The sequence below is a fragment of the Chenopodium album genome, chromosome 27 (genome assembly GCF_948465745.1).
Source record: "Chenopodium album chromosome 27, dcCheAlbu1.1, whole genome shotgun sequence".
NCBI classification, from domain to species: domain Eukaryota; kingdom Viridiplantae; phylum Streptophyta; class Magnoliopsida; order Caryophyllales; family Amaranthaceae; genus Chenopodium; species Chenopodium album.
In genome coordinates, this window is record NC_137860.1 from 2,095,315 (window position 1) to 2,106,079 (window position 10,765).

A 10,765-nucleotide genomic window follows, 5' to 3' on the forward strand; every position below is an offset into this window, starting at 1 on the left:
AATCAAGAATTGAAATTGGAAACTTGTTTTACTAGATTGAATTGATATTGGATTGATTGTATTGTTTGCATATGAGTCATCACGGAGTCTAAACGTGTAAATCACGTAAAGTGCAAGATGGATGAGCAATAAAACTCTAGATTGGTGCACATTTGGAGTAATGACAATCAGGGGTTGGGGTACACGGGATATTAGCCGTGCACTTTTCTTGAGGTCGTCTGATCTACGAGTCTCTTATTTCATATACTTTTCAAAACTAGGAGTTAGATGAGATCTCATACTAGCTACGGTTACGGAGTCGCACCCGTGGCCGTTGGATGTTTATTGATGTTTTCAAAAGGAGGCATGGGGTTTTTCTTTTATTGATGTTCCAAATGGAGCATGGGATGGACAACCTTGTCTATTGCTTAATCCAATGAATAAAATAAAATGAGTTAGCTACTATTAACTAGTGAAGTCTTAATAAAATGGATAGTTGAGTCGTGTGTTGAGTCTATAATTTAATGATACGTGGTGATTGATTATTAGTAGCATGCTAGGGATTTCTTGTTATATTTCGCAGCTCCTATGTACTCAGCTTTGCTGATTGCGTGCTTTTGTGTGTCTTTATTTGGTCATGGCCTTCGCCTTTCAATGACCTTGTGACGATCCAATTTTTACACTTGTAATATTGGGGAGCAGATTAACCACAGGTTCTTATACATTCAGCATTCGCATCAAGGTGTGGGATTTTGAGTGGAGTGTTGGTTACTTTGCACAACTTAATCTGCTACTTACTTTTGAATTTATTTAAACTCGGTTTTATTAATATACTACTTCTTCTAGTTTGGATTTTGAATAAGGGCCTTAATGGTTCCAAGTTGTAAGACTTATTCTGATTTTGTTTGTTGGTTTTGAAACTTATTTATAACTGATTTAGTTTTTCCGCTGCTAATTTCTGATACAGCCTTAACGTTTGAGCACGTGGCGGTAGCACGCCATTAATTCTCTTGGATTTTGTTCAGGGTATTTACAGGTTTTAAGAGAGAATTATTGGGGTGTTACATTCTCTCTCCAAACAAAAAGAAAAGAGGAGACCACCATTTATCCCACAGATAAACAAAATGGGTTTATCTCAAGAGACAAGACTAAAATATTAATAAAAAAAACTAGTAAAGTTAAAAAAAAAAAAAAAAAAAAAAAAAAAAAAAAAAAAAAAAAAAAAAAGAGTAAGCTAATGGTGGGCCTTGTGCTGTTACGTCGTTTACCATTTGGTTTCGTCTTCCTCTTTAGTAAAAGGAGTTGAAAGAGGAAGATAAAAGACGAAGGCGCATCACCACTAATGGAACCAAAGACCACCATCACCAACTTCCTCTTTCATCTCCTTCCTTCTTTAATTCACAACCGAAATTCAATCATTATTTTCATCTTCTTCTTCAAACTATACAATCACCATACCAACACCGACAATATCACCAACACTGACATCAATGGTGGCTTCGCCGCCAAATTAAACAACAAGCCTAAGAGAAAATGAGTAATTCAGAGCATGGTGAGTTTGCTTCCTCCTCCATTATTTTCTCCATTGAAAGCTTAAAATTGAGCTTTGATTTCTCTTTGCCATTGAAGCTATGAGATTTCCATTTTCATTGAAGCTCATGGCTAGGGGTGCTAATTGAGTTGAGCAGCTCGCGAGCAACTCGGTCAAAACTCGACTCGAGTTAGCTCGATTCGAATTCGACTCGACTCGAGATGTTAATGAGCACGAGTTGAGCAAAATCTAACTCGACTCGATAAGCTCGTGAGCAACTCGATAATATATTATTAATATAGAATTTGCAAACAAAGTTACTATTTTTGAACAAATTTGACACTTATTAAGCCTTAATTTATATCATAAAAAAAAGAGTAAATTTTTAATAATATATATATATATATAATAAGGAAAACAATATAAATTGAACAAAAAATAAATAAAGGCATATAATAATAGAAGGACCAAAATTTTAACGAACAGATTGTGAGCTACTCGACTCGACTCGAAACTTTAACGAGCACGAGTTGAGCAGATTTATTTGCTCGAAACTTTAGCGAGCACGATTTGAGCACATGTAAAAAGTTTTCGAGTTGAATCGAGCACCCCTCATCTCGTGATCGACTCGCTCGATAAGCACCCCTACTCATGGCAGCTTAGGTTTGCAGATTGATGTGGCGGTGGTCAGTTACAATAGTTAAGTCAGGAACAAAATTCTCCATTGTGTTGTGAACTCACAAATCTACCTAAGGTTAACCCATGGTTACCAACAGTTAATTGACATCAAGTAATAAATACGACTAGTTAAACAAAAAATACAATAGTACCCTTTCATTTAAATGGTAAAATTACGAAATTAACCCAAGAAGGGGATAAACTTGAATTTCCTCAAAAAGAAATCTGTTACGAGTAAAACAAAAACCCTTTCAAACAAAACCCTTTATTAAAAAAAAAAAAAAAAACAGAAACCCTAATTGCGAAATTGTGATGGATTTGGATGGAATTGAGAGAGAGTTGAGGGATATCTGGGCAGAGATCGCGATTCTTCAAGCTGCGACGACGTTTCCGGCGGCGGATTATCAGTCATTGAAGAAAAATATTGATGTATTGAGATTGAATGTGAATTTGAATGAAATTGATTTGGTTGATTTCATGGTCTTGTAAGAAAGAATTCAGGTATAGCTTTATGTAGAGGGAATTGAAGAGAGTGTTAGATTGTTGACCCAAGATTTTAAACAATTTAAGGATGTTATGGTGTTCAGGCTTAATGCCATGGCAATTTAGATCCAAACACTACGTGAATCTAAGGAGTAGAGTAAATGCGTTAGCTCAGGTAATGGTTATTATTATTTTCTTAAAAAAAATTGCTACAATATATAATTGAGAAGCGCGATGTTTGTTTTGTTTTTTTTTATAGGTGGAAGATAATCAATAGTTGAATGTCATTGCTGAGGAATCTATTACAATTATATTAAAAATTATATTAAATTTTTTAATATAATTAACAAATTACGTGAAACTATATGTATATGTAATTTTCGTAAAATGTCTTGCGCATGTACTAGATTCATGTAGTTTAAACGTCATTATGTTTCCTACACTTAGGTTAATTTGTGTTTCTTTATATAATTTGATGAATGTACTAGATTTACATTTTGTTTACTAATTATTATATTGTTTAAGGCTTTTCAGTAGATTTATGGGCTGCAACGTGATGCTGCTAATCTTAGTCGCAGAGTAGATAATTTAGCCGTGGTAATTATTACAGTATTATTTTGAAAAAATAAATAATTGCAATACTTAACTATTTTTATTTGACGGTTTTTTTTTTTTTTTTATATTAGATTGAAGCTAATCAAGCACTATACTTTCGTATATAGTAGTATGCCTAAACATTTTTTTTGAAAGGAGATCATTGGCAACAATAATATTGTGGTTTAATTAGCGACAAAAACTCCAAGTTTAATTTGTAGATGGACTTCATTGCGAAACCTTACAGTCGCAGCCTCTGCCTTCGCCTCCGCTACTTTTTCCCTTTTTTTGTAAGGCGGCAATATAGCGTTCCTTTGCCTAACTCAGTGTCTTACACTACAAGAGATAGGTAGATATTGCTTATTAAACAACATTAATAATACAGTAATAAAAAAATATAAAGAAATACTATATCATTTGTGTAAAAAAAAAAAAAAAAAAAAAAAAAAAAAAAGAAATACTATGTCAAAAAAAAAAAGTAATTACTATATCATAATTATCATTATTAATTATTGTAATCATATTCTATTGATTATTCATGTACTATATATACTCAGGGAGTCACATAATATAATTCGAGGTTTTCAATATTCTATTTCTTATAACTCTATCACGTACCAGATCAAGGATACCACGCTCGACTACATCGTTGCTGCGGAGACTGGACTGCTTCATGCTGGTGAGGGACAAATTGGGATGATACGAATAGGGCCCATACAAGTCGTAGGGGTAGCTAGGGGTGAGCAAAAATTCCGGGTACCCGGAATTGGAACTGGAACTGGTTAGGAACCGGCGGGTCTGGAATCGAGATTGGACCCGGTGGTTCCAATTCCGGGTAATAAATTAAGGACCCGGTTATAACCAATTCCAATTCCAATTCTCAACTTTTTGGACCCGGAACCGGTTGGGTACCCGGTTACCCAATATATCCTAAACTAAATAAATTTTAAATAATAAAAATATGTTAAATGTATCTAATTTGTACAATAAAAAAAGTATTATTAATACCTAACATGAATACAAATAGCTTAATGCATATATAAATATAAGTATTAAACACTAATAATGATACTAACTAAAATAAGAATTATAATTTGTATTATATTTTAACAATTACATACATAAGTGGGTACCCGGAACCGGAACCGGTACCCGGTGGTTCCAATTCCAATTCCTAAAATTTAGGACCCGGTTAAACCAATTCCAATTCCGGTTCCGAATTTTAGGACCCGGTTCCAACCAATTCCAAGTCCGGGTCCTAAAATTTTGATCGGGTACCCGGTTTGCTCACCCCTAGGGGTAGCTGTCGTGGTGCGCCAAAAGTAAAGGGAAAAAGATGATAACTCATCAAAAGGAGGGTAATAATGTCAAAAAATACAACATTTAAATAGAAAGAGGCATTGTATTTGGTTTACCCAAAAAGAAAATGAGACTTTGTATTAAGGGACGGAGGGAGAATTAATTTTCATTCATATGTATGATTAAGTGAGTACGAGGGGCGGACTATTTAAAGGGCATAAAAGGGCTTGGCCCATGGTAGATTTTGGGATTTTTTTATTTTTTATTTTGGTTATTATGTAACATGTACAAAAGCCTTAAGTGTAAAGCCCAATAAAATTACAACTAGTTGCTTTTTTACTTAACTAGGCTTCGTATGGTTTCATCAACAAGAGTTGGCTCAAGTGATAAGCAACTTATTATCACTTAAAGGAGATCTCAAGTACGAGTCTCGCCGAATGCAGAAAACTGTTGTCAGAAGACTCACCCACCATAAGCCAAGATGTGCAATCCTGGTCGAATCTGTATGGTTTCAACTATCCCAATTCATAAAAAAACACTTGCAACCCAAAAGCCCATTACTAAAGAAGTAAAGAGAGTAGTTAAGATTTAAGAAATAATTAGGAGGGTCTATTCTTTCAATCGAACATTTCACCTTCCCAAAAACAACGCCCAATTTAGCTACAGTAAGCTTCTTTCTCTCTCTTATTTTCGTCTCATCTCATGTAATAAACCATCCAATTTCTATCTGCGAATAATCAATTTGCGATTTACGTATATCATTATTTGCAATAAAATTGTTTGAATTAGATTGTTATTCTTACTGTATTCGATTAATCTCTAATTAGGCCACTTGTAATTTCTGTTAGGTTGTTTGCAAAATTGGGTTTTTTTTTGTTTTTATCTTGAATCTTGAATTGAATTTGTTCTCTTTAATTACTAGCTCTCAGAACGAAAATTAGCTGCTAATATGATTTTATTAAAATTGAAATTATACTTAGAAGTTACGAATTCACAATTGATTGATAGAGTTATAGGTTCCAATAAAAATTTGTCATTTTTAGTTTTTAATAAAATGTATTATGAGATAAAAATTTGTGAAGGCCTTTAATGGTGGTAGTATAGGCATAAAATACTCATCAATGTTGAATTATTCTTGAATTCATTTGGGTTTTCATTAAGTATTTTTATGGGTTCCAAATGTTGCTCTAATTTCCCCCAATAAAAATTTGTCAGTTTTAGGTTTTAACACAATGTATTATGAGATAAAAATTTGTGAAGGCCTTTAATGGTGGTAGAATAGGCATATAATACTCATCAATGTTGAACTATTCTTGAATTCATTTGGGTTTTCATTAAGTATTTTTATGGAGTTGAATAAATTTCATAATTTGATGTTTGATCAAGCTGGGTGTGTGTGCATGCGTGTTCGTATGATTGTTGAAATTATCCATGTTCATTCACTTTCATGTTATTCTTTGTGGTCTTGTGAGATTTATCTTTAAATTATCTAGTCGTTTGTCATTGTCTATCATCCTCTTAAAATTTTGGAGGACTGTAGGATTGCGAACTTATGAGTGGCAAGGTCAAAATTCTTTTTGCAAGCTTGAGCAGAAAATTGCTCTGCATGCTTGTAATATAGGGGGTGGTGGGCTGGATTGGCATGCCATAGTTATATTGGATTCAACGAGTTGTTTCAATATTCCCAAGAGAAAAAAAATTGATATGGTGGCTTTTATCTCATGTAATCAATGGCTTTAATTAAGAGCCTGAGTAAAATTGATTTTGTTGATGCTATTTTTGTGAGGGGCTGTGACATCATGTATATAATCTTAGAACTTTTTAGTATCACCTCTGAATTCACTATGCTCCTAACTTCTTTCCGCCCACGGAAAAAAAGGATAGAGCTTTTCCATGTTTTCCCTTGTCAAGGTTGCTCTGTTCCAGTCTTTTGAGAGTTATATTGGAGCTGTCTTGAGTATGATGTGTCTCATTTTTGCTTGAAACTTCAATTTGGTATGACAGATGACCAGGCTTATAACTGGTTCTCAATCCTCGTTGGTACTGCCTCAGCTTCAGCCACATGCTACCTTACCTGGAAGCGGGCTTATATCCGTGAAGTATGGGGGAGCCTCTGTTTCTTCTTGTTATAAGCTCCATCTGTCTTCAACAGCCAAATCAAGGATCTGCCAACTCCCTTTAACATCTTCAAGTTTTTCTCAGCTTAATACCCGCCTCCAAAGGGGCATTATTGCAACAGCTGTCTCCAGCACTTCTAGTCTCGACTTTGAGTCACCAAGTGAGGTGTTTGACGTTAAGCCTGATTTCTCTAGTGGAGGTGGTGACGATGGTAGTGGTGGAGATGCAAATGGTGGAGGTGGGGGTGGGGGTGGAGATGGAGGTGATGACAACAGTGAAAACAAAGGTGATGAAGGATCAGATGATGCTGATGCCAAGAAGAATAAGGGTCTTTCGATGTCCCAGAAACTTACCCTTGCTTATGCTGCCCTAGTTGGACTTGGAGGCCTTATGGGCTACTTAAAGAGCGGCAGCCAGAAGTCACTTGCATCTGGTGGACTGTCTGCCCTGCTGTTATACTATGTCTACACTGAGCTTCCTAAACGACCTGTCTTTGCTTCTTCAGTTGGGCTCGGCCTGTCTGCTGCACTCCTTGTTGTGATGGGATCACGATTCAAGAAGTCGGGAAAGGTATTCCCTGCAGGTGTCGTCTCACTTGTTTCTCTAATAATGACCGGTGGTTATGCTCATGGGGTTATGAGATCTTCGCACTGAAATGAACTGATGAATTGTAGTTCTCATAGCTGAAAGTGAAGGGTTTTGGTACTCCTAGTCGGAGTTTCTTTTTTGGTAATGGACTCCATCCTGTGTAACTTGTGGCTGAACTGTTTTGGCTTACTTGAGAATCCTAGTGTAAAACTGTGGGATTGCATTTTGGAGTTTGTATTGGCTTTTCTGTAGTAATAATGTAAATTTACTCGGTTGGAATAACCTGCTAGTAAAAGGAATTTGGCCCAGCGATGGCTAATGTGTCAAATTGAATTTTAGATGTTTTGTTGGGACTTGCTGAAACATGTGGTTACTCTAGAATATGGCTGGCCTTCCTCTCAGTGGATCATGTGTTATTCTAAGTTGAAATTTCTATATGCTCAGATTCTGGATCAATACTGGGATAATGGTCCATAAATTCCAACATCTGAAGAAACGATCTAACCTGTATTCTTATGCACTGTTCTTGCATGAGGTGCACAGGGATGTGCATTTGTGCAACATATGTTGATGAGTGCGATGCTGTTTACGTGCTTTCTCACACCCATTTCCCCCCTTGAAATATGCCATGAAAAATAAGAAATGGCTCTATTTAGACTCCAGAGTCCTCACATTGTGCATGGTATATCATCCCTCTACGCGATGTATATCTTTAGTAGTTAGTACTCCGTATATTATATGCTAGAGATAGTGTAGATTTTGCACCTTGGCCCAGTTTGCTTAGCCACAGTTCATGTTTTTTCATGTGTGTACCACAATTTTTTCAAGTGGCCTAGTTCATTTAGCCGTGGCTCATAGTTTTCCATTTGTGCCCCACAAGTACAAAACGAATTCATAATTTCATGCCCATAACAAAAGCAATGGCAAAAATAAAATAAAACTCAATGACTAAGAAGAACCCAGAGTTGATGTTGACACTATTTGTGATGTGTGAATCAGTAGCAGCCACAGAAAATTATGTGGTAGGAATTCTTTTTCCATATATTTCCTCACTAAGTGACCATATATGAATCATTAATTCATGAAAAAATTTGCTGATTTTATTCGAAAACTGCAGTCCAACGAATAAATAAAAATGATGGAATTGATACTTTAGATAGCTCTGCTCTGCAATATGGAAATAAGAGGACCAATTCTTGAGAAAAATCTATGGCTTTGAACTTCACAACTAGCAGTGCTAATAAGGCTTTGTTTGGTTGTGTCCCTAAAACTTACTCCAACTTCCCAAAAAATAAGGATCTTTTTAAGTTATGCCCTTTATCAGGAGTACAATTAAGGTCTGCAGCTGCTCAGTCTGAAGGAAGTCAAGGAAGAGTTACAACAGAAGAAGAGATGGAGGATTCTGCTTCTGAAGATGCTGGTAAGTTTGCCTTTGTGGACTCATTTGATTTGGTTAATTTTAAGCTTTTGGAGTGTAGATATGTGCATTATAACCTATGTAACTCGGACTTTTCATTTCACCTTAAATGTCCGTGTTGGATCCTTGATACTCCAAAATGGGTTCATATTTGGAAAAACTTTCACAAAAATTACCAAGTCAAACACTTGGACTCGAATTCATATCCAAGTTTAGTACCAGAATCCGAGTAGCTTAGATGAAGATTACACAACCTCAGGGGTGGTGATACTTTTTGATACAGTAGACAATTTTTATCATGTATTAGATTTTAGCTGTTATTAGATTCCTGTGCATAACTGCAGTCCTTTGAATTCCTTATGGGCTCCCATTCATGCTTTTAGTTTATGAAATTGTCGACAGCGTATTGTGTTTCACAGATTTTACCATAACCCAAGCAAGTATCCCAACAATATTGCATAATCACAAATATTAATATGAATTTCTTGTTTAATATACTAATCCATTCTTCGGGAAACATGTTTGGAATGATCACAAATAATCTTAGAACGGAATGATATTTTTGTTCCCCTTTTGCATTAACAAAAATTTTGTTTACAAGTTTTTTTGGGGCATTTGATCAGCAAAGATTTGAGCTGGGTGTTCTATAGGACAATAAGGACATCTATCTGAGATATAGAAGTTTGGGATTTTTGTAAGAAGTAATGGGATTTTAGATCATACATGAGAGTTTAGAGTAAGAATCTGAGACAGTGTAGTTCAGAAGTTCACCATCAAATTGGTTTGTTCTTTTTTGGTTCTTCTGGTCATTTAGTTATGATAAGTAACACCAAGAATTGTTCAAGATATCAAGGTTGCCATGCTTATAATACCGTCACAGGATGTTTTTGGGGGATTTTGGGGTATATTAAGGCGGCTTTTTTGGGGTACTTAACTACTTTGTTCAATCCTATCATATTTTTACTCGTTAATTCATATATTTTGACTGATATTTGTATATTTAAAATTTGTGCCTACACCTAGTAGTTCAAGTCCCCTCTTGATGTGGTCTATCAAACTTTTATATTTTTCTCCTGATTTAAAAGGGCAATTCACTTCTGCACGGGCGCAGCTGGGTCTATTGGATCAACTAACTTCATCAACAGCTTCTGGTATGAAATCTGTATTTCTGATCACTCATTTGAATTCAAAGAGAGCTGCTATGCTCTATACCTTAAGCAACCAGATTTTTATTTGATGCCCTGTCTTCAAATTTCTCAGGTTATGAAAGTGACCCTGATCCATCAGGAAAAGTAACCATACGAGAGCAGCTCGCGCAACTGGTGGGTGGCAGAGATGACGATTTCATCATTGCACTAGGTAAAAAGAATCTGAAGAAAGTGAGCCCCAAATTCTTGACCATATCTCAGAAGCGCAACATCAGAAGACAAGACTACCTGAATGAAGTGTCCAAAAGGAATGATTCAGTCTTCTTTGCTAGCATTGGCGCGTTTGTGATCCTTCCCCCTGTAGTTATACTAGGTATTGCTGTTTTAACTGGCTATGTACAACTCCTTCCTTGACACTATACTGTAAAGATTCAGAAAGTACAGTACTTTAGCTCATAGCTCCATTTTGCGCCATTTTTTTACATCTATAAGATTATATCCAAGTACCTTTTGATCTTGTGGTTAGAGCTTCACTTAACTTCTGCCAGAGCCTATTGTGGGTGAGCTTCGTTTTACTTCGAGTCTGACAAGTAGTCTAAAATAAGGCCTTGGACCAAACCCTTTCCAACAACAGAAATTGCCTATTAATATAGTATAGGATTTGGTTACACAATTAGTCCTTTAAATCCAGAAGTCTGCATTACACAAGGGAGACTAAACTTAAATGAGTTAAATCTCCAAATTTCTTGTTAATTTCATACAAGTTGGTTGATTCTAAAGGCACAAATTTGAATTTTCCAGAGTTGTTTAGCATACTCTTTCTCCTACTTTATATGGAAAGGGTTGGAGCTAAACTTTTTGGTTTAGGCTCAAATCCCCCATTGTTTCAGACCTGAAGTTTCTTTGAATGATTCTAAGAAGTTTCTACGT

At 35.7% G+C, this 10,765-nt stretch overlaps 1 protein-coding gene across 1 annotated transcript; it reads left to right on the top strand.

Annotated features, from left to right (window-relative positions):
* Nucleotides 1-5,131: 5,131 nt before the first annotated feature.
* On the top strand, nt 5,132-10,352 carry LOC145620280 (uncharacterized). Its single transcript, XM_081674926.1, has 4 exons — nt 5,132-5,229; nt 6,569-8,690; nt 9,773-9,838; nt 9,948-10,352. Exon 2 carries the CDS (start codon nt 6,569-6,571, stop codon nt 7,334-7,336), a length of 768 nt encoding a protein of 255 aa, XP_081531052.1. The 5' UTR covers nt 5,132-5,229; the 3' UTR covers nt 7,337-8,690; nt 9,773-9,838; nt 9,948-10,352.
* The last annotated feature ends 413 nt before the right edge of the window (nt 10,353-10,765 follow it).

Coding starts and splice junctions, on each gene's coding strand:
- LOC145620280 (XM_081674926.1), top strand. CDS start 6,569: ATGACCAGGCTTATAACTGGTTCTCAATCCTCGTTGGTACTGCCTCAG.